The 24,459-nt window shown below is 39.3% G+C and overlaps 1 protein-coding gene across 2 annotated transcripts in view; it reads right to left on the bottom strand.

Moving 5' to 3' along the window:
- Window positions 1–24,459, bottom strand: part of LOC134225367 (zinc transporter ZIP10) — a 46,155-nt gene that overhangs the window by 8,516 nt on the left and 13,180 nt on the right. For both annotated transcript variants that reach the window (XM_062705380.1, XM_062705379.1), the window contains one exon: window positions 16,148–16,685. In XM_062705380.1, coding sequence (XP_062561364.1) covers window positions 16,148–16,685 — 538 coding nt within the window. The remainder of the gene's footprint in view (window positions 1–16,147; window positions 16,686–24,459) is intronic.

Below are 24,459 nucleotides of genomic sequence, written 5' to 3' on the forward strand. Positions count from 1 at the left end.
TCATGAATACACATACCAGAGGCCAATAGCAACAGAAATTCTGGATCGGAAGTGGGGCTGGGTCGGCCACACTTTAGGTAGGGGCGGAAACGAAATCTGTAAACAAGCATTACCCAGGTAACCAGTAAGCATTATATAAAGCATTTAAGTGGCATTATATGCGCCTTTACTGCAAAACATTAAATGCCAATAAGCCCTATAGTCGCCTTTAATGCTTTTTTAATGCAGGTTTTGGCCCAATATATGGCTGCTTAAATGCTCAATCCTACTTTATCGATAAAGTAGAAATTTTTCTGAGTAGCATTTATTCAGCATCCGAAATTTTAGACCGCGCAGTCCCGCCGATATTTACGCTAAGCACGGTGAATCCCTTATGCGTCTCCTCGAGTTAGCTGACTCTCGTGATACCATGATAGTCATGGGCGATTACAACCTTCCTAATTTGGCCTGGGAATTCGATGATGAAGTACATGGGTTTCTGCCTCTCAACGCCTCGTCGGAACAAGAACTTGCAGTAGTTGAGTCTTTACTAGCCACAGGATTACAGCAAATCAATGATTTTGTTAATGCGAATGGTAGGCTTCTCGATTTAGTTTTCGTCAGTGATTGTGATCGAATTGAATTGTTTGAATCACCTGCTGCCATTTTGAAAGTCAATCCTTACCACAAGCCATTTGTTTTGACGCTCGAATGTTCCTCTGAAGACTTGCAACTCATGCAGTCGAATTCAGCTGCACGGAATGAATATAACTTCGCACGATGTGACTTTGATGTAATCAACGCTAGATTAACTGCATTGGACTGGACGTGTTTATCAAACCTCGAAACGGTGGATGATGCTGTGACTGTTTTTTATGACAATGTTTACCAAGTAATGCGTGACAATGTCCCGCTGAAAACCCGAAGAATGTCTACAAAATGCCAACAACCATGGTGGAACCCGCAGCTGCGCAGACTACGGAATTGTCTACGCATTGCCCGTAAACGTTATTTTCGTTCCAGGACAACTGAGAATAAGTATGCCCTTCAACTTGCGGAAGCTGAGTATAACAGCGTTTCCGTGAGTACATTGAACAATTGCAATGGAGCCTCAAAAAGAACCCTTCATCATTCTGATCTTTTGTGAATGCTCGAAAAAGGTCAGCTGGTATTCCGAATAACGTCGTCTATGGTAGTCATAATTCTTCCGCCGACAATACTTCTGCAAATCCCTTTGCTGAGTTCTTTCACAGTGTGTTCGAGTCAGACTACCATTCACCGCCACAACTAAGGGTATGCGATAACACACTTTTTCCTAACGAAACGAAACGAAACGAAATTTAAAATGTCTATGTTGATTCGGATCGAAACGAAACGAAATATGGATTTACTTTCGAAACTTCGAAACGAAACGAAATCAAGGTTCATTTGATTCGAAATTTTTCGAAACGAAACGAAATTTCAATTTTTTTCCGGGGAATTTTGATTAAATAGGTTTTACATTATGTACGCAATTCGGACTTCACTATTTCGAAGTCAAATAACTGTTTTACGACTAAAAGAGTTATAATAACAGAATAGGCAGTCTGTGCTAAATCACTGCATTCTTGCATATATCAGAAAGTATAAAAAAATATAGAAATTGTGGGATTTTTCATATACGGATTCAAATTTCGTTTAAAACCTTAGTTCACTTAAGAATAATGTAATTATGCTGAAGCATACTTCATATTGTCTTGCCAGCATGGTTTTATTGTATTTTGCTACTTCAAAATCAGAGAATTAATGCTTAAATTTATTTTTTTATTTAGTGGGATACTCAATTATGTATCCACATCTGCCAGGCGCATACACAGATAGAGAATTGATATTTGAATAGGGCGTAACAGCCAAAACTTATTCCTTCTTATTATTCGTGCACATATATATATAGCATACATTTGCTCACTAGAAGAATCCTGTGCACCTTTCTAAAATGCATAAAGATATGTACTTCAGATTGAATTTCACAGACCCATAGTCTTATATACAATCAGTTCGACGAACTGAGCTATTGTCTGTGTGTCCTTGGCACTTGAGGACAGCTGTTATGGTCAGTATGAGCCAAAAGCAATCATAAGTAAAGAACTTTCAGCAATTTTAATAATCTTTCAACCCGCTCTGGATTTTTTTTTGCAATTTCTATGCGAAGATCTAGAAATGCCCACAAATCTTCAATGTTCCTTACATATTGTGGAAATAGTCAAAGAAGAGCTTAGCTTGATGAACTGTACACATCATAATTGCTAATCAGGATTGTCCGAAAAACAGCAAATATGCACAGCTCACCAATTAAATAATATTCTTGGGATACAAAAAAGTTATTCTAATTGTATACTTGCTTCGGAGTTTCCAAATCATGACCAATAACGATGCTGGTCACGTCCTTACAGTCAATTTAGGTTTAGAAGAGGAAAATTAGTTTAACACTCATTGTTATAAAACAGCGGCTCTTAACCTTTTTCTTGAGAGGTACCCTTCGAACTTTTGCATTAATTGAGGTACCCCCTATGATTTTTTTTGCTGTAAATGAAAATAATCGTAGCGCTTGAAGTATATCAAAAATGGACCTGAAATCTAACGGAATATATGGCTCTCCATAAACTTTTCTGAAATTTTCATTTTTTTAAAATTTCCCAATTGAAATTAAGTTCTTACATCAAGGGACTTACTGTACGAAATGTTTTGACTATTAAAGGCTTCAGAGCGTATTGAAAATAGGCTTTCGAGCCTCTTGAAAGGAGGCTTCCGAGCCTCTTGAAAGGAGGCTTCCGAGCCTCTTGAAAGGAGGCTTCCGAGCCTCTTGAAAGGAGGCTTCCTCTTAAAAGGAGGCTTCGAGCCTCTTGAAAGGAGGCTTGAGGCCTCTTGAAAGGAGGCTTCTGAGCCTCTTGAAGGAGGCTTGAGGCCTCTTGGAAGGAGGCTTCTGAGCCTCTTGAAGGAGGCTTCCAGGCCTCTTGAAGGAGGCTTCCAGGCCTCTTGAAGGAGGCTTCCGAGCCCTCTTGAAGGAGGCTTCCAGGCCTCTTGAAGGAGGCCTGAGCCTCTTGAAGGAGGCCTCCAGGCCTCTTGAAGAGAGGCTTCAGGCCTCTTGAAGGAGGCTTCCAGGCCTCTTGAAAGGAGGCTTCCAGGCCTCTTGAAAGGAGGCTTCCGAGGCCTCTTGAAAGGAGGCTTCAGGCCGTCCTGAGGACAGGCCAGCCTCAGGCTGAAAGTCTCATAATAAGACACAAAAAAAAAAAAAAGGCTTCCAGGCCTCTTGAAGGAGGCTTCGCGCATCTTGAAAGGAGGCTTCAGAGCCTCTTGAAGGAGGCTTCTGAGCCTCTTGAAAGGAGGCTTCCAGGCCTCTTGAAAGGAGGCTTGAGGCCTCTTGAAAGGAGGCTTCTGAGGCCTCTTGAAAGGAGGCTGAGGCCTCTTGAAGGAGGCTTCCAGGCCTCTTGAAGGAGGCTGAGCCTCTTGAAGGAGGCTGAGCCTCTTGAAAGGAGGCTTCCAGGCCTCTTGAAGGAGGGCATCCGAGCCTCTTGAAAGGAGGCATCTGAGGCCTCTTGAAGGAGGGCATCCAGGCCTCTTGAAGGAGGCTTCCAGGCCTTTGAAGGAGGCATCAGGCCTCTTCAAAGGAGGCATCTGAGCCTCTTGAAAGGAGGTTCAGGCCTCTTGAAAGGAGGATTCTGAGCCTCTTGAAGGAGGCTTCCGAGCCTCTTGAAGGAGGCTTGAGCCTCTTGAAAGGAGGCTTCCAGGCCTCTTGAAAGGAGGCTTCCAGGCCTCTTGAAGGAGGCTTCAGGCCTCTTGAAGGAGGCTTCTGAGGCCTCTTGAAGGAGGCTTCCGGGCCTCTTGAAGGAGGCTTCCAGGCCTCTTGAAAGGAGGCTTCCAGGCCTCTTGAAGGAGGCTTCCGGGCCTCTTGAAGGAGGCGTCCAGGCCTCTTGAAAGGAGGCTGGGCCTCTTGAAAGGAGGCTTCCAGGCCTCTTGAAAGGAGGCTTCCAGGCCTCTTGAAAGGGAGGCTTCCAGGCCTCTTGAAGGAGGCTTCCAAGCCTCTTGAAAGGAGGCTTCCGAGCCTCTTGAAAGGAGGCTTCCGAGCCTCTTGAAAGGAGGCTTCCGAGCCTCTTGAAAGGAGGCTTCCGAGCCTCTTGAAAGGAGGCTTCCGAGCCTCTTGAAAGGAGGCTTCCGAGCCTCTTGAAAGGAGGCTTCTGAGGCTTTCGAGATAAGGTTCGAAGTTCCAAGCACCTTGAAAGAAGAACTCCGAGCTTCTATAAGGGAGGGCTTCGAGCCTCTTGAAAGAGGCCTTCCAAGCCTTTTGAAAAGAGCTTTCCTAGCCTTTTAAAAGAAGCAGAAAAGAAAAAAAAAAGTTTAAAGAAGAAAGCTCAAAAGAAGATTTTTGGGCCTCTAGAAAGGAGGCTTCCAACCCTCTTGAGAGTAGGCTTCCGAGCCTTTTGAAATGAGGCTGTCGAGCCTGTTTAAAAATCCCTTCCGAGCCCCTTAAAAAGATCCGAGGCTTTTAAAATAAGCAGAAATAAAGGGAAATTTCTAGAAAAACAGCTTGGCTTCCGGGCCTCTTAAAAGAAAGTTTTTGAACATCTTATAATAATGTTTCCGGGTCACTTGAAAGGTGGCTTCCGAGCTGATTGGAAGGAGGCCTCCGAGAAGCGCCGAAGGATGCTTCCAATTCTCTTGCAAGAAGTCTTTATGTCTTTCAAATGGAGGCTTTCGAATCTGTAGACTCTAGATTTTAGTTAAGAATCATATTCTTAAAATATTATTCAACATTCTGTTTTGATCCGGTAGATTGCATAGAAGGTTTTTTAAATTTGTTCATTCGAGGTTTTGCCCTTTCGATCTTTTGTCTCACATCTCTTCATCCATTGTACTGGTTGTGGAGGACAGGATTCAATAGGCCATGATTTACTGATCGCCATGCATAGGATAAAGGAGGTACTTCGGACCACCAGTTCGACGGCTCATATTTTGGACCACTGAGTATTATGTACAAGACAAAGTTTAGAAATAAAAAAATACAAAACTTTATCAATAAGTTTGGATTAAAATTGTAATTCATCCGCCATTAAGCATTTCGTCCGAGGTACCCCCTGGGCCCGGCGAAAGTACCCTCAGGGGTACATGTACCCCAGGTTGAGAACCGCTGTTATAAAAGACCGAGGAATGCTCTGCATCTCCGTGAGCGCTACGGGAAAGGAATCGTTGGTTAGTAGAGAAGGAAATTCATGTGAAGCCCCTGGGTAAGCGACTGAATATTTATTGTAAACAAAGTTATTTGAAAACAAGAAGACAAAAACTGTTTTTCAAATCAATCCAACACAATTCAATGTGCTTCGTTTAATAAGCTTCTACCGTGCGGGACTGAAATCCGTACAGCACCGAAATCCGTCCACCTCATGAGATATCGATAAATTTAAGGGGGTTAAAGGTAATTAATGTAGAAATAATTTATCTTGTCCTGTTCAGATACTTGGCAGTAAGCATTTAGGGCATAGAAATGGAAAGAAGGCTTTGAAATTAAAACAGCAAAAATTAAAAATAAATCGCCACCCACCAAACGCGGAATTTTTGTCGCCATTTTGTTTTTGGGTAGAGCATTATTGCACCAAAAGTAACTGTGTTTCTTTGCTAATTGCGAATCATTACATAAGATAAGCGGAATACAAATCGAATGGATCGCTTCTCAAGGTGTAGTAGAAGTAGAAGTAAATGATTTTATTCATTATCTTGTTATGTTTTTCGTAGTTTTTAATGAGTAAATGTGAAACACTTCAAAAGTAGAAGCCTATGCTCCTATGTCAATGAAAAACGTTTTATTTACATTCGATTCCTATTTTCTAATGACATTTTCATATACTAAGGTGCTTAAGTGTACGGATTTCGATGCCCCACGGTACAATACGATCGATTCCGCACTAAATAAGTCTGTGCTCTTTGATGCAGCGTTTTATCACTTCGCGTTCTAGCGCGTTCACACTAGCTGGCGTGATCAGCGTGTACAACATCGATTATACACTGGTTAAACAAATTTCTGCTACGTGAGGTAGATTTTTTTCACTTCGCGTTCTCCCGGACTAGCGGCCGTCCCATGACCAGCAGCAACACGATCGATTCCGCATTAATATTGTACAAATAGTAAAAAATATCTCAAAATATAAATTTGAAACTTGGAAACACTGAAGACGTTTTATAGAAGCAAACTACATACGTATTTGTCGACTAAGAATGGGGTTATGTAGTAAGCGTTAATAGAATAAACTGGATAACCTGAAATTTTGAAAACAACTTAACGATTTTGTTTAGCGGCGCAGCCAAAATTTTTGATAAAATAAAGAATGGTTTAAGTTTAAATTTGTTTCGAAATTCCGCGGAATTCCGTTAAATTTCGTTAGAAGCTAGTTTTTTCTAGCGAAATTTTTGTAATTTTACGAAACGAAACGAAATCAAGAAATGTGATTTCGCCATGCTAAAATTCCGCGAAATTCCGCGGAATTTCGTTTCGAACCACCTGAAACGAAATTTTTCGAAATACCGCATATGCTTAGCCACAACAATATTTAGATGAGTTACGAAGCTTCAACATCCATCTACCGCAGCTAAACCTCAGTTTTGACACGGTTTTTAACGCTCTTAATGCAGTTGACGTTTCGAAGGGACCTGGTCCAGATCAGATTCCACCGTCGTTCACAAAAAACTGTGCAGTCTCGCTGGCTGTCCCAGCCCTGACAATTTTCAACCGATCACTCGCGGATGGCGTGTTCCCTGATGCCTGGAAGCACGCATCAATTACACCGATCTTCAAATCCGGCAACATACATAGCGTAGAAAATTATCGACCCATTTCGATCCTGAACTGTTTGGCCAAAGTACTCGAAAGACTGTTGCATGACAAGCTTTATCCAGCCGTTAAATCCGTTATATCAGAATTCCAGCATGGATTCATGCAAAAACGTTCGACGATCTCTAATATGATGAGCTTCACCAATAGTGTTATTGGATGCATCGAGAGGCGGCAACAAGTAGATGCTGTGTATATTGACTTTTCGAAAGCATTTGATAAAGTTCCGCATGATCTTGCTTTTTTGAAACTGAACCTTCTTGGTCTACCGTCGTGGATCGTCAACTGGATTCATTCGTACTTGACTTCAAGAAAAGCCTTCGTCAAGGTTCGTGACGCCACTTCCGATGAATTCGAGATTCCGTCTGGCGTTCCACAAGGGAGTCACCTAGGACCTTTAATTTTTGCGCTATTTATCAACGACGTTTGCGATCAGCTACACTCGTGCAAGCTGCTTTTTGCGGATGACCTGAAAATTTATCGAGTCGTGAAGTCAGCTTTAGATTGCTGTGCACTTCAAGCCGACATTGTGCGCTTATCATCGTGGTGTCAGATAAACGGAATGCAAGCCAACGCCACCAAATGCAGAATCATTACATTTTCCCGTGTTCACTCACCAATCAGATTTGACTATTCGATGGACCAGTTACGCCAAAGGATCTTGGCCTTACCTTGGACAGTAAGCTTCGGTTCAACGAGCACATCTCAAAGACAATCTCCAACACTATGCTTGGCTTCCTGCGCCGCAACTCTGTACAATTCGATGATGTTTATGCTTTGAAAACATTATACTGCTCATTGGTCCGAAGCATTCTTGAGTACGGAGTTCAAATATGGGCTCCTTACCATGCGATTCATGCATCACGCATAGAAAGCATCCAGAAACGTTTCGTCAGATTCGCATTACGACAGCTGCCATGGACCAATCCCGATAACCTGTCACCGTATGAGCACAGATGTAACGCTCATTGGCTTGCAAACACTCTCCAAACGCCGAACGTATTTACAACGACTTTTTATTTTTGACATGATCCGTGATAACATTGGCTGCAGTAGCGTGCTCCGGGAAATCAACTTCCACGCACCTAGCCGCCGATTACGCAATCCCCAATTGCTTTGGACCCCGGCGCACCGCACTGCTTACGGTCACAACAAACCATTTGACAGATGTTGTAGATTGTTTAACGATGTATGTGATATGTTTGATTATAATGTTAGTAAGCTTGTCTTCAAAAATAGGATTAAGATACTGTAGTCTGTGTGGTTTTGAACCAAAGATGAAATAAATAAATAAAAATTAAATTAAAAAATAAAAGTATCAAACATAAATTATTTTCTTCGTTCGAAACCAAAGTTTTTGAAACCTTGGGAGTTTCTGTTGAAACAAATTTTGGACAATTTTCCTTCATTGCAGCCTACTTGCCTTTTCAATGCAATGGGCACCATAAGAATTTGTTGAAAGCTGATCTTCAAATTCTGACTCGCAACAAATCTAAATTCTTCGTAATTGGTGACTTCAATGCCAAACACCGTTCATGGAATAATGCTCAAAGTAATTCCAATGGTAAAATTTTATTTGAAGATTGTTCTGCGGGATATTATACTATTCAATATCCCAATGGACCAACTTGTTTTTCTTCCAGTCGAAATCCTTCTACAATTGATTTAGTTTTAACGGATTCAAGTCAGCTGTGTGGCCAATTGGTATCTCATGCTGACTTTGACTCTGATCACCTTCTTGTGACGTTTGAAATCTCACAAGAAGCCATTTATAATCCAATCAGCTCTACTTTTAATTATCATAGAGCTGACTGGGATTTATTTAAAACATAAATAGATAGGAATTTTGACGTTGATATTCCTTTGGATACCAAAAGTGATATTGACAATGCACTCGTATCTTTGACCAATTTAATTGTCGAAGCCAGAGGCATTGTAATTCCGAAATGTGAAGTTAAATTCAACGCCATTATTATTGACGACAATCTTTAGCTACCGATCCGTCTTAAAAATGTGAGAAGAAGGCAATACCAAAGAACTCGCGATCCCGCGTTGAAAGTTATTTGGCGCGATTTGCAAAATGAAATTAAAAAACGTTTCGCTATTCTGAGAAATACCAACTTTGAGAATAATGTCTCGAAGTTGGATCCCAGTTCGAAACCCTTTTGGAAATTAACGAAAATTCTTAAAAAACCTCAAAAGCCAATTCCAGCGCTTAAAGAGGGAAATAAAATTTTATTAACAAATGGCGAAAAGGCTCAAAAACATGCTCAGCAGTTCGAGAGTGCCCATAATTTTAGTCTAGGTCTCACTAGTCCAATTGAGGATCAGGTTACACGGAGCTTCGAAGACATTCTCAATCATGAGAATGTTTTTGACCCTTCGTTGGGAACTAATTGGGATGAAGTGAGATCTATTACTAGAAAATTTAAAAATATGAAAGCCCCGGGTGATGATGGTATTTTCTACATACTTATCAAAAAACTTCCTGAGAGCTCTTTATCCTTTTTGGTTGATTTATTTAACAAATGTTATCAATTGGCATACTTTCCAGATAAATGGAAAAACGCCAAAGTTGTCCCAATTTTGAAGCCGGACAAAAATCCAGCTGAGGCTTCTAGTTATCGCCCAATCAGTTTGCTTTCTTCAATAAGCAAACTGTTTGAAAAGATTATTTTAAATAGAATGATCCCAAGCAACCAGAAGTTCGGATAAGAAGGGCTATTTTGGCTTAATCAGCTCTCATTTTAAGTAATTTTTTGTATGGTGGGAGCGTAAAAGTGAACTTTAAAGTTTCGTTAAGGATGCTTGGAACTTGATGTGAACCATAGTGGACAAATGGATTCAGTTAAAGAGTAAATTTAAGTAAAATCTGAACTTCTGGTTGCATGGGATGGTTCATATTAATGACAATTCTATTTTTGCTGATGAGCAATTTGGTTTTCGCCATGGGCATTCAACCACCCATCAGTTATTAAGAGTCACGAACTAAATTCGACTCAACAAATCTGAAGGATATTCGACTGGAGTTGCTCTTCTTGATAAGAGTACCGGGGCAAGTTGAAATGCGGGGTAAGTTGAAACGGAAGCTGTAATTTGGATCGAAGCACCAATGCCCTGATTATTTTTTACAACCTACTCCCTGAACGCACTTCCAGCTGCCATTCGGAAAATGCAGCTACAAAACGCAATCCTCTATGTTTATTTTTCGCCCTTTGCAAAATTTGAACCAAATTTTGACGTGCCAATCAAACAGGTCTCAAAAGTAGTGTTTGGAAAGTCTTTCCTTGAATTTTCACGGTAGGTAATCATTCAATGTTGAACAAACATAATGATATGGAAAATCGATGGGAGATCCGTTTTTTTTTGTATTTCGGTCGTTTGAAATTGCTCCGCAATTTAAACCCATCAGAAGAAAATAAATATGTGCGGGGCAAGTTGAAACGATTCAAAACGTCTCCCTCAATTTTTTTCTAAAATTCAGATTCTTGATGGTAAGCTTTTAGGGCAATGAAATAGGCTTTGAAATTAAAACAACAAAAATCAAAACAAGTCGCCACCCACCAAACGCGGAGTTTCTACCGCCATTGTTCTACGGGTAGAGCATATTTACACCAGAGGTAATTGTTTTTTATTTGCTAATTGCGAAACATTACATAAGATGTGGACTACAAAACGAAGGATCGCTTTTCAGGGTGCGTATTGAACTATTTACAATGGTAGTTTTGTTTAATCAGTCTGCTTCAAATTAAATTTAGTTTAAAAATAGCTGTACGGATTATGATCTTTGATTCAAAATCGGCGCGTGGACAGTTTCGATTCAGGATAGTTGACTTATTAATTCTAATTTTCTCATGTTTTCGTAGTTTTTATGTGTAATGTGAAACACTTCAAAGTAGAATCTTTAATGTTCCTTTCAATGACAAACGTTTCATTTGCATTCGATTTCTATAGTCTAGTCTAGAGTACAGTTTCGATGTCCCACGGTATATATTGATATGGAGACAATTGAATGGACCATATTTAAGTTTATTTTTGAGTAAAAGAATATCAATATCTGGAATGTGACTTTTGAAGTAAATATCAAGAGAAGCGACACAATTTGGGATTTGGTTTTAAAATTTTTAGAAGAAAGCCTACTATGTTATCAGTTTTTCTTAAACAGGAGACAATTTTAAGCTAGTTTCTAGAAAGAAAATCAAAATCATCAATGCGAATTTTGTCACCTTTACAACCTCGTGCATCTTAGGTCTCACTGAGTACATATATTGTGATTTTAATACGGAAAAAATAGCTTATCTCTTATGTGCGCAGTGCAACTTGCCCAGACGCGGGCAAGTTAGCGATCTAAAAAGTAATTTGAGTATACAAAATATTTATAAAAAAGTTTGGTGAGGTTGCTTATTTTTTATGTATAATCTTTGGCCAATTAGCAAACACCGCAAACAGTTTAAAATTTATTAAAAGCGATTTTTTATAGAACTTCAAGAGTTAACTTTGAAAAACCAATTTCGACCCCAGTACTTATAGAAAACATTTGCAGTGTTTGGCATAAAGGTTTGATTGTAAAACTGATTTTAATTTTCCTCTGTACATCATAAACTGATCCAAATTATTTATCAGATCGCTCACCTCAGGTAATATCAGAATTCCAAATCTGATAGATTACCTGTAAGGCTAGTGTCCCCAAGGCAGCATACTGGCATATTGTATAACATTTTTATTTCTGACTCACCTGATTATCCATCAGGGTGTCAAAATCTTTGTTTGCAGATGGGCATTTCAGCCAAAGGGCGAAGGGCCATCACAAGTACGTCACGCTCTGGGGAGGGTATTCCGAGCAGCGTGACGATCATACAAAATAGAGATTTAATACAAAAAGTGTGACGAAGGGGGGTCGAAATTACCGATTTTGCGTGACGTACTTATGGATCTTCCGAAGCCTTCTTCATTTGTAGTAGATTGCAAAAAGTTTGGATATTTTCTCCACTTATTTGCGAAAATGGAAAATTTTCCGAATTTCCAAAACTCAGCTTATAATTTTCCCGCATAAGCGAAAGCTTCTTATTTGAAACCTTCTAGCAGACATATTTCACATGAATGGGGTTTCAATTAATTGATGCGAAGCCAAAATTTAGGACTTCTGCTGGGCCAAAAATTAACTTTTAAAAATCACATTGAAGGCCTTCAAGCCAAATGTAACAAATATATTAAGTTTCTAAATCCACTTATAAACAGAACTAAATCCACTTATATTAAGAACAAACTATTGATTTACAAAGAAATTTTTAGACCAGCCATGTTGTATGCTGTGCCAATATGGACTAGTTGTTGCAATACCAGAAAGAAGGCACTTCAGAGATTCAAAATAAAATTCTGAAAATGATTCTTAAGTTGCCTCCGTGGTATGATACCAATGAACTTCATAGAATTTCTAATATTGAGACATTGCAAATGTCCAACAAAATAATTTCAATTTTAGACAAAATCGTTGCAATCTTCTGGCTCCTTGTACCCTTAGTATAAATTAGGTTAAGTTTAGATTAAGCGAAAACATTGTAATTCCTACATGGTTCAATTCAACCAGGAAAATCCTAACTGCCAGAGGCAATTGAAATGTATTAATAATACGTAACATAGCAAATAAGGATAATAGTGTTAAGAAAACACGGAACACCTAGCCGGGCAACGCTCAGGATGGAGATCATTCAAGTCGGCCCTTTGCACCACCGGAGGTGTACAGGTTCCATAAGTAAGTAAATTTTTAAGTTTAAATTGATTTTGATTCAGAATCGTGAATTTGCAGATTGGAACACCTAGCAGTGTATTCATCTTGGTTATAGCTATCTTGAATTTCCAATCGCTTTGATCTAGGTTTCGTACGATTGTCAGATGGTACCATAGTATACAATATACATTCCATGTTGTCTTGGATTTGGATGAGGAGCATATTCTGAATCGAGACGACGCCAATCTTGCACGTCTTCGCTGATGTTATAGATAGACATTGTCCGAAAAGATTATCTATCTGGATGACAAATGATTTAGGGTGCCAAAAAACTAAGAAGGCCGCCTCAAAGATTTTCAAATATCGTACCTTCCGCTTAAACAACACTAGTCAGACACACTCGAATACAAACGGTTAAATTAGATCTCTTACCTGATACGAGCAGGAATTCAACTACTTTGTAAGCAATCTCTGTAAAATAACCAAAAATCGGTGAATTCCTGTGTAAAATTCAATCAGTTCTGCTGTTCAGTCTTCTTTGAAGTTTTACTGAATTCACTGATTCAAATACATATTGAGCTTAGATCACATTCGGAATCCTTTTGGATGAGCTATGAAAACGCAAGGATCCTCCTCCAAGGACCATCGTCTATTGTATTGGCCGGAGTATCGGTCTCGAAACAACACGATATTTCCAATCTGTTCTCTACCAAGTTCACCAGCGTTTTACATTTATTGCCAAACAATGCTTCTGTCACAAATCAAAGGCTAAGCTATGGAGCAGTTCTGAGACGACAATTTCTCGAAAGAAAGAGCCGAATATGTTCAACTATGAATTATGAGCAACAGCAATCGAGAGTGTCGGGATATCGGGGTAATCTTGAATTCACAATTGTCTTATAAGTAGCGCTCCGCACCGGCTCCAAGAGCGATTGCAGTTGTGTTTCGAAACATGCAAACGCTCTCAGATAGGTATTCTTCTGCTCGCCTCGCAGCTTAGTGTTCATTAGGCACTTCCACAGTTATTAACTGCGAGGTTTCTAAGCCAGGTTACCATTTTGCATTCGTATATGGAAAGTAGCGATGATACTTTTATGCCCAGAGAAGTCGAGACAATTTCAATCCGAAAGACTAGACCGGCACCGGGAATCGAACCCAGCCACCCTCAGCATGGTCTTGCTTTGTAGCCGCGCATCTTACCGCACAGCTAAGGAGACCCCAAGATAGGTATTATATTGTTTGAAATCTAAATCACTGTTTAGTGTATTCCACTCTAGAGTAGGGGTAGGCAATATGCCTATAAGCAAAGACTGCAATGTCTTAGCTGTAACGTTAGTCACGGGTAGTTTGCCTCATGCAACAGTTAAACAATATAGCACTGATGCCATCTTAAAATAGTAGAAAATCTCAATCGATGTGAATACTAACATTTCCAAAAAGTGGTGATATTTGTTGTCGGAAACTCTAAGGCAAAGGCTTTTAATATGACAGCTCTTAGAGAACAAAGCACCACACGTCGGCGAATTAAAATTCTGGTATTAACAGTGCGTGGAGACGCGTAGTACATTGTAGGTTAGTCCCACTAAGGCGTTTTGCCTAGCCAAAATGTTCGATGTTTCATCAAGATATGGAAAATTTCGATTTTTTCCTACATAATTTTAGGTCTAATTTTGTTACGAACGTTTCAAACGCAATAATTATGAGAGAATACTCAAAAGCGGACTCTTCAATACTTAGCGTTTGGAGTTCAGACTACAAGTATGATGTGCAACAATTGGAATCTGTTCAGTATCATTTGCATCGGTTTGCACTTTAGACGCTGTCCTGAAGTGACACTTTCCGGTTACCTCTATTGCCTGATGAACCCTGACACTTTGCGAGTGATACGAATCAGCCATATTCGTTTTGCTAGAAATCATGTTCTAGCATAACTTGCCATAATTTAAACCAATTTCTTGTAGAAAAGGGACTATGGTGTAATTTACCGTATATTTTAGCTTAAATCTCATATAAACTTCAAATAAATTGCGCCTGATTGAAGGATTCTTATTAACATATGTTGATTGTTGGAGAGACTATAAGTGGAATTACCATGCGCCATTAATTTCGCTAACCACTCGCTATATCGTCAATTCATGAGTTATCATGAGTTGTTGGTTTAAAATTGCGGTCGATTTGTGATAAAAATCATATTCCTTTCATTTGTTTGAAACATATAGGAAATCGGAACCCTGAGAATGCCAGCCACTATGTCTAATCTACTTTTTAGATGGGATTTGAAGCATGTTCTTAATTAAGGAAGACAGCAATATCAAGTTCATAAAAAATTGAAATTTTCCACAGACAATTAAAAAGTTTGAAGAAAGTAATAGACCAATTAGTGCACATATACCTTAGGGTGCACTGCATTTGATGGAGTGAAATCAGATTGTTTGATGTCTACTTTTCTACCCTCTATTTCAAAATTTATGCCACAGTAAGATCATGCATCAGAAAAATATATTAAGCTCGTTTAGTGGAATGTATTAAACGTCTAAGACGAATTAGTACTCTATTTAATTCCACAGTTAATTTTCGTTATCTTTGCAGATACGTATTTCGACCCTTGTGGTCGTCTTCAGTGTCTTGTATGAAAGTCGAGTCAAGTACAGACACTGAAGACGACCACTGATTCCATATCTCAAAAATAACTAACTGAATAATATGAAATGGACAATTAGACATGACTTAAATCATCATGTTTTGACTGATATGAGAAAACCAGAAGTCCAAAAAAACTGAAAAAATCGCAATGGGAATTATATAGAAGCACGTCATTAATAACGGAGCAGATACCCTATAGTTTGCCTTAGTCATCTCTCTCACTATCATGCTCATGCGGAATTGTGCCAATCATAATCACAATTTAGCGACCCATCAGTCTCGCAATAATCCGTCGTTGGATTGAAACAAAAGTTTCTCCGCTCGAATCCAGAAAACAAAAGCATCCAAAATGCCTTTGAAATCCAAACACCTCCACGCGTTACCATAGCAATTTATCGTATCGCGAAAATTAGTGCCACTTGTGTTAGCGCAATGAGTGTGGCGGCGACTGATGATGGCTTCTCCGTTTGATTGGCTAATGTTATGCTGATTTCGTTTGCGCTTCATTTTCATACAGAAAAGCGTACATTCCTACCTACATATCCAAATCGAGCAAAGTACGTCAGATAAACCACGCAAGCCGTACAATAAGTCAAGTCCACGCGGATAAGTCTGGATTCGAGAAATTGCGAAGACAAAAGTCGCTTATCTCTTCCGTCATTGCGCCATCTTCGAGAAATCTATTCTGCGCACGTTTCCATAATTGTGCAAAACGCGTGGCACCTCGTCCACTAGCAGAAAAGAGGCTGCAGGAATTAGTTGTGGCGTTTTGAGTAAATATTTGAATTCAACAATGTCCAGCTTTGCTATTATGGTGGGAAATACCTCTCGTATGATTTCCAGGATTCTTCGAATTGAGACGCAAATGTGACCTCATTCCAGCTTAATACTAAAATAATTAAAGTCACATCCCCATTTGAGTTGCAATAGTTTCTTACCATCTCGACGCGGATGACGATGCTGTGGATCGTGAATCTCTTTGAAGATAATTTCCTGCCATATTTCATTGTGCCACTTGCCGTTATCATCTTCGGCGCTACTCGAGGAGCTTACGTCTTTATGGCCCGCGATAGTGCTGGCGGTGGTGCTGTTTTCATTGGAACGATCCACCACCGGCGGTAGTTCGTTGAATTTCTTTATTTGATCCATACTGCTAATAATGTCCTGGCCTGGCTCCTGAGGATGGTGGTGGTAATGAGATTCTGCGCGCCTATTCCGATCGGTAGACTTTGTACCGCTCGATGATGCATCGTCGTAATTGGACAGCCGTGTTCGATCGTCATCGATGCTGTTGAACGAAACGGTGACCTTCTCTTGGGGCTGTGGCTGCTGTGGATCGCTCTCGTTGTAATCCATCGATAAGGAGTTCATCATGTCCGATGTTTTGAATCCTTCCGGACGATGCTCGTCCAGTGTATGTGAAGGGGTGAAATCTAATCCACCCAGTCCGAGACTATGCATCAAATGTTCCAGGCCCTATTTGGGGAGAAAATGAAGCGGGAGAGAGTGGATTACGTCGTTGTTGATTACGGATGTGATTACGTGCGTACAATTCGTTTGCATCGTGGAGTAAACGAATGAATGAATGAAGTTCAAATAAAGCGAGCGGTGTGTAAGGTTTGTGACACTAAAGTCAGGTGAATGTTCCTGCGTTGCACACGAGACTTCGCTGGCTCTGTCCCATTGTTTGATGGCACAGAGTAAGCATCTGCATTTGCACACGATTATCAAGCTCGTGAAGTAGCATAGGATTTACTATGAGTGAAAGAACTTATTTCCAATGTAAATGTCGGGACTTGAAGCTTTGGTAAATCATGTGGGTATCTACAGCTCCAACAAAATAAAGAGATATATACCGACGTCGGTATTCATTTCACACGGGATCGTTCCAGGTATAACATTGCAGAAAATGAAATACATGAATTCTAAGCTTTTCCAACCCCAAAATTCGTAAACAGTTTGATGATGATATTGAATAGGGGAGAAGTGTGGTCAATTTGCGCCCCTAAGCAAATCTCTTAATTTAATGGTGATTTCATTCATCGAAATAGTTGTAATTTCGAAGTGTTCATCCAATAATCTAGCTTATCAGTCATTATATGGTCCAGCCATTTTCAAGAAAAACCAACAATACTGCATAAGGAAAACGATTTTAATCCAAAATACTGGCATTTTCATTTAAAATGGACGACGCTTCAGGCAATATGCGCCACCCAAAATGATAATCAAAAATATTCCAATATTTTTCACTGAAACTAGTCACTTTTCTATTTTTGCAAAAGATAAGTGTCAGTCTTATATTTTAAGATAGTCAATATTTTAGATTAATAAAAAAGAAGAAGAAAAATATTTTTGTACTTGAAGAAAAAGCATTGTTCCGACGTTAACACTAAAATTTGCATCGGAAAGAAGCCAAAAAAACATTTTATTTTTAAAAATTTAAACGCAGATTTTGAGCACAGTTTTTTTTTTGCGTAACGGCTTACAAATGTTTTGGCTTCAGCCGCTCAAGTGATTTTGAGACTACAATTTGGGTTAATAACCAAGAAAACGTGGTGGCGCATTTCACCTTGGGACTGGCGCATTTCATACGTATCTCCCCTAATACTGAATCTCATGTTGACCTAGCAAATTGCAAATTTGGAGAGGGTGAGTTCGATTTTTCTCCGATCTGAGATTTTTTGTTATTGGATAATTATCTCTCGGGACAGTGTGGATCATTATGCGCTTGGATACTTTATTTACAAGGCAAATAGTTTGTTACCATTACGTAACATTCTCTATTGATTTAAATATTGAAGACAATAGAATGAGAGAGCAGCAAAGACCATCGAGTTAAGAAACTTTATTATACCATTTTAATCTAAGCGTCGGTTGATTGTAAAAGTTGTTAAAAAGTTATGCTCAATATTAGCATAGATATAATTATCAATAATTATATTAGTTCGAGTGATAAGAAAATCAATCAGGTATGAAGAAGTAATGGAAATATACTAATGGGGTCGTACATTTATTACGTAAGCAATTTTTCTGGGATTTTCGATCCCCCCTCCCCCCATGTAAGATTTTTTTCATACAAATGATTTTTTATTTATGGGAACGGTTTGCCACTTCATCTCATAGCTCCTAATTCCATCCCATAAAAAAACAAAGCAATGAAAAGGAATTTGGTTTGTTTCTTATTTTTGTGTTTTTTTTTCAGCAGTGAGCACGCATGTTGAAAAAAGAAGCGACGAATTTGGCCCCGTATTTCTTTGTTTAGCGATGAGATGGATATATGTACAGGTACAGTGGGATGGAGATCGGAACAGTTCCCCTATATGGTGCGTAAGAAAACGACAGACCCCCCTCCCCCTATATGTGCTTACGTAATATGTGTACGACGTACCCGCTACCCAACAAATTTCGGAATAAGTGCGGAGTTTTGGAGTGCGCAATCGAGTGATTAACCTCAGAAGCAAAGATTCTCTCAGCCGACAATCTGAGTGAGCCAGCCTAGCCACTACATAACCATTCAAAACGGTAAAGGCAGAGTCACCGAGTATTCCGTCGTTCTATTTGGTCATTGGTACTGCACCTCTTTGTATATACATACAATTAACACTGCGAATACCAAGACGAATCGATTAGTGAGAAAATCTTACAAATCGGTCCACCCGTTCTTTAGATAATTAACTACAAAGAAAACCTCAACTCTTATCATATAAATAGAATAAAGTTAGTAGATGGATTTTAAGATTGAATCTGGATTCGTAAATTAGCATTGTAGAGTGAATTTGATAATTAAGATTGTATTGACCTTTCCCGTCAAAAATTGTATCTCGATTCTTTGGCTTATTCAAGGTCAACTTTCCCAAAGAACCCATTTTTTCGAACCCACTTGATTGTACCTTGACAGACACGTATTTCGACCTCAACAGTAAGGTCGTCTTCAGTGTCTCGTACTTGACTCGACGAGTCAAGCCGAGTCAAGTACGAGCTTAAGTAAAAGCTCATAATAATTTTCTTAATTAAATGTATGATTTAAGATTGGGGTCGTTCAATAATTACGTAAGCACATATGGGAGGAGGGAGGGTCTGCAATTTTCTTACTCTGCATATATACAAAAAATAATTTGTATGGGAAACATCTTACAAGGGGCGGGGAGGGGGTTCGAAAAACCTAGAAAAAATGCTTACGCAATTAGTGAATGACCCCATTCAATATGCAGAGTAGAATAATTGGCGGTCTAATACAAGAACAAGAAAAAGAAACAGAAAAGTTCATATTAAAAAAATGCATAAAAAAGCGTACGAAGAAAATTTTAAAAGCAATCGATCACAAGGGCAGTAGTGGAGGCTTTTGTTCTACCGAAGAAGGAGATGGCGAAGATAGGCTTAACCATTAACCAAGACAAAGTACATGGTTACGGGTAAAGACAGAGATAAACCTAGTGGCGATGGTGCTGAGGTAGTGTTTGATGACCTTGAAACTCTTGTGATATGTGATAAGGACGTTTTCCGTGAAGTGAAAAGACGTATTTCTTCGTATTGATCTTCTACGGATTACGTAACCAGCTCAGGTCCCGCAACGAGCAGACGGAGACAAAATTTACTCTGCATAAAACTCTGATTCTACCAGTGGCCCTTTACGGACATGAAGCGTGGACGTTGAAAAGAGGCGACCCGAAGAGTTTTCGAGCGAAAAGTGCTGCGTACAATACTCGGAGGTAAACTAGAAAATGGCGTGTGACGCATACGCATGAATCACGAGCTATATAATATTGTGAACCGTATAAAATACGGCAGACTTCAGTAAGTTGGTCACTTAGTGCGTTTATAATATACATTACAACTCATATAGATCTCAATACCACTCCTTACGAAACGAGTAAAGGAAGAAGAAAGGATGTTGTGAGGGTGAGATATATTAGGAGTTGGGCAATCTTTTAGAGTGCATTGATGACAGGGCTGCACATTTGGCGTTCCTGCCAGGTTGTTGCTGGTTGGAAATGATTGTTTTGTAAGTATCCTGTGGGCGTGATTGGGGCATTTTCATCGGTTTCGACTTATAGTGTCGAAGACGCCTGGAAGAGCGTCGGATTAAATGATTTGCTCATCGGTTTCGACTTAGTGTCGAAGACGCTCTGGAAGAGCGTCGGAATAAATGATTTACTCATCGGTTTCGGCTTGTGATGTCGAAGACGCTATGGAAGAGCGTCGGATTGAATGATTGCACATCGGTTTCGACTTGTGATGTCGCAGACGCTATGGAAGAGCGTCGGATTGATAGATTTGCTCATCGGTTTCGACTTGTAGTGTCGAAGACGCTCTGGAAGAGCGTCGGAATAAATGATTTACTCATCGGTTTCGGCTTTCAGGATGTCGAAGACGCTCTGGAAGAGCGACGCATTAAATGATTTGCACATCGGTTTCGACTTGTGATGTCGAAGACGCTCTAGAGGAGCACCGAATTGAATGATTTGCTCATTGGTTTGGACTTGTAGTGTCGAAGACGCTCTGGAAGAGCGTCGGATAAAATGATGTGCACATCAGTTTCGACTTCTGATGTCGAAGACGCTGGATTAACAAATGTGTTCTATCTCAACAGTTTTACTTAAAAAGTTGAAGGCATAATTGATTTGTTTTCTCATCGGTTTCGACATGTGATGTGGAAGCTACTGTGGTAGAACACTGGATTGAAGTTTTGACTTGTGACGTCACAGACGCTCTGGAAAAACGCCGAAAAAAAAGTTATTTGTTTTCTTATTGGTTTGACTTAAACGAGTTAAAATGTCGAAAGAATTCTGGAGTAGTGCCGAAGCAAATGATTCGTTTTCTCATCGGTTTCCACTTGTAATATTGAAGGTGCCAGATTGAATGATTTGTTGTTCTTATCGGTTTCGACTAAACATGATTTTTTTTCGGAATAAATGATTTGTTTTCCTATCGGTTTTCTGCTAGTGTTGTCGAAGGTGCTCTGCAAGAGTATCGGATTGTTGCAGCTTTTGATGGTGAAGGTGGTGTAAAAGAGAGTGGATTGCTAGCGTCAAAGCAACGTTAATGCGGATCAGCAGAACACAACTATTCAAATTTGAATTTCGGAGGTGTTGTGTGAGAGTACCAGACTTATTGGCTTGAGCTTGAAGGGCATAGTATGTTTGGCGAACCACCGATATTGTTTTGATTTTCCCATTGGAAGGCCATCAAATTGTATTGGATATAGACTGCCAGATCGAATTCTATTGGTTTTGGATTGCAATGCTGAAAATATTTGCAAAAAAAAACTAGAAGGAATACAGCTGGAGGATCATGAATCTGAAATAGTTGACATTTTTAGAATGTATTTGCGTATTTGTATGTGGACTTTGAATTGAAATATTGAACTTGGATTGTTTTTGGTATTGGTTTTTCAATTGGAAGAACAAAATACATAACCTTTCAGTTAATTACTGTGGAAATGCTAAAGAACACATAAATAGTAAACCGAGATCTAGTTGTAATGCAGAGCCATGGAAGATGAAAAAAAAAATGATCATTTTATATGAATGTTTGATTTTAGTATTCCAATATAAAAACGTTCCAATGTGGGTCTGGGAATAAAACTTTGTTTATGGAATAGGAATATTGGATTTGCTTTTCGGGTTCATACATTGGATTTGAGTATCAGATTGGAAAATCATATTGAAATATTCGAATTCCAATTTGAATTAGGATGATTTTGAATATAGGAATTGAGTTGGATAGGAATTGAGTTGAAGGATATTGGATACTGGATTGTAAAATTAGAAAAAAAAAAATGCAATTTGCATAGTTGTTTATGAAAATCCTAAGTCAATGGTTTTTTTTTTCTTTTTTAGTGAGAGAAGAAGGGGAATGTGAGGGTGAGATATATTAGGAGTTGGGCAATCCACTTTTAGAGTGCATTGATGACAGATATGCAAATATCGTATAACGGTTTGGTGGCCAACACTAACTAGTAAATAGCAGAGTCTATTATATATAGAGTTACGCAAAGAGTGAAGCCAAATCTACCTATTGAACTGTCAAACCGTCTACCTATCGAGCAAAGTAAACAAATGATTGTTGGTAAGGCGGAAGTATTGTTATCCCCTGGTGATTATTATGGCGAATTAAAACTCATGAATTGAAATGTATTAGATTTGTTCTAGAAACAGCTTCAAAAAACTTCAGCCCACCCCAATAAAGTTGCAACAAGAAACTCACGTGTTTGCACTCTGTAGGGTGACTTTGGTTTTCGAATTAAAAGCTTTAGAAGTGATCACTCCCGTGAAGTCACTTGAAGGGTTGAGCAAAAATGAAAGTTTTCAACATAATAACAAGAACATCATTCAGAATAAGAGTAAGAAGATCCTCCTTGCGCAACTCTATATAATAGACTCTGGTAAATAGCAGGCCATGACTTTTGCCTCTTTCCTCGTGGGACAACGAACGGAGACGCACGCGCGATTAGACAGCACACCCCCGTGATAGCTCGTTCGGCAGAGCTGGGCCCGCACAGGTGTGGGGTGATCTTGAGATCAATATGAGATTAAATACCCTTATCTGGTAGATATATTTCGTTCAAGTACTAACTTTTTTTCATTGTTTTCGAAGCAATTTTTGAGAAAAAGTTCGAAATGCTGGGAATGACTGATCTAGATAATGGTTTTGAAGATTCGGTATGTAGTGTGGAATTGAGGGTTGCTTCGAAAGTTTGATGAACTTAGAAAGGAATGGTTTCATCTAAGACCAAACTAGCCCCAGTATTTTTCGCTATTTTGCATAAGTATTGCATATTTATTTGGATTCACTGCAGCAAGTTCAAACTTTTATAGCAAGTCCGATGATAAACAATTATATCTTGCAATAGGAATGTTTAGCTATGTAAATATAATTCTGGCCAAGAAATGAGCAAAAGCGAAAGCCAAGAAAGAGAATATGCTAACTGCAGATACACCACACTGATTCTGAGCATTAGATATCATCACTTGAAAAAATTTAAGTCGATTTAGTGATGATTCAATTTTACAAATTTCAAGCGTAATTCTGAATTGCCAAAAGTGTATTCGGATATCCGGGTTTCAGAAGAAAAAGATAATGTTCAAGATACCGAAGACGCCAAAGAATCCTGGCCTTTCAATTGAGCATCTCAGTAAGTTCTTATGATCCTTTAAAATATTAAGCAGTGTTATCGCACATAAGAGCGTTTCTGGTGGATGGATTCTGTCGGACATTGTTCTTTCTTTGTTGCAGTGACTGTGACAAAATTTAACATTTAATTCATTGGACGGAGTAGCTAAGACATGACTTGTCTGGTTCAAATGCTCTGGTTCACTTGACATTTAACTTCACAGACGATTACAATGACGGACTAAGTTCTTGATTCGCACTGGGCGACTTTACTACAGGTTGTTCTGACTGGCTGATGTGGCAGACTTTTATGACGGACTATTACAACTGACTCTGACTAATGACTTCTTTTATTACGACTAGTTTTTGGGACTGGTTGTGGCATGCTTTTTATAATGTATTTTATGATCCTCTTGAATATTGATCATTTGTTCTGAGACAATTCCTAAAACCAATTACGATACGGTTAATGACCTTTCACATTTACATGTAAACAGATTTGGCGGTAGTTCGGTGTTGTGAGTATTTTTTTTACAAAACCGAGCGTATGATTTTAATCTTTCATAATCCTAAAATATTTGTGGCAAATCTGAAAAGATCATTCAAGAGATCCGAAAATCTTTTTCAATGGCTTTACATTCCAATTGTAACTTGGCCTGCTTTTCAACTTAGTATTCTATTAGCAATTATAAATTGAAAGCTTTTCTATGCCCGCCATTGCATGAGTATATATCTTGTGTGGCAAGTACAATAGATACACTATGCCCAGGGAGTCGAGAATGTTTCCCACCCGAAAACATCCTAGACAGGACCGAGAATCGACCTCGCCATCTCCGTCACAAATGCGTCACAATTGGCTGTACGACAAGTCATACCCATGGACTTACCGTCGTTCTCTGGAGACCTGGAGGATTGGCTTATCTTTTATAGTTCGATCAGAAACACGACCGATATATTTGGATACAATGATGCAGAAAACCTGGCAAGGTTACAACGTTGCTTGCGAGGTAGCGCATTAGATGCGGTCAAAAGTCGACTGCTTCTGCCCGCGTCGGTCCCATTCGTATTGGAAACCCTTCGCAAGTTATATGGAAGACCCGAAATGTTCAACAGTTTGCTACTGAACAAGGTGCGCAAC

The sequence above is a fragment of the Armigeres subalbatus genome, chromosome 3 (genome assembly GCF_024139115.2).
Source record: "Armigeres subalbatus isolate Guangzhou_Male chromosome 3, GZ_Asu_2, whole genome shotgun sequence".
Lineage (NCBI taxonomy): Eukaryota > Metazoa > Arthropoda > Insecta > Diptera > Culicidae > Armigeres > Armigeres subalbatus.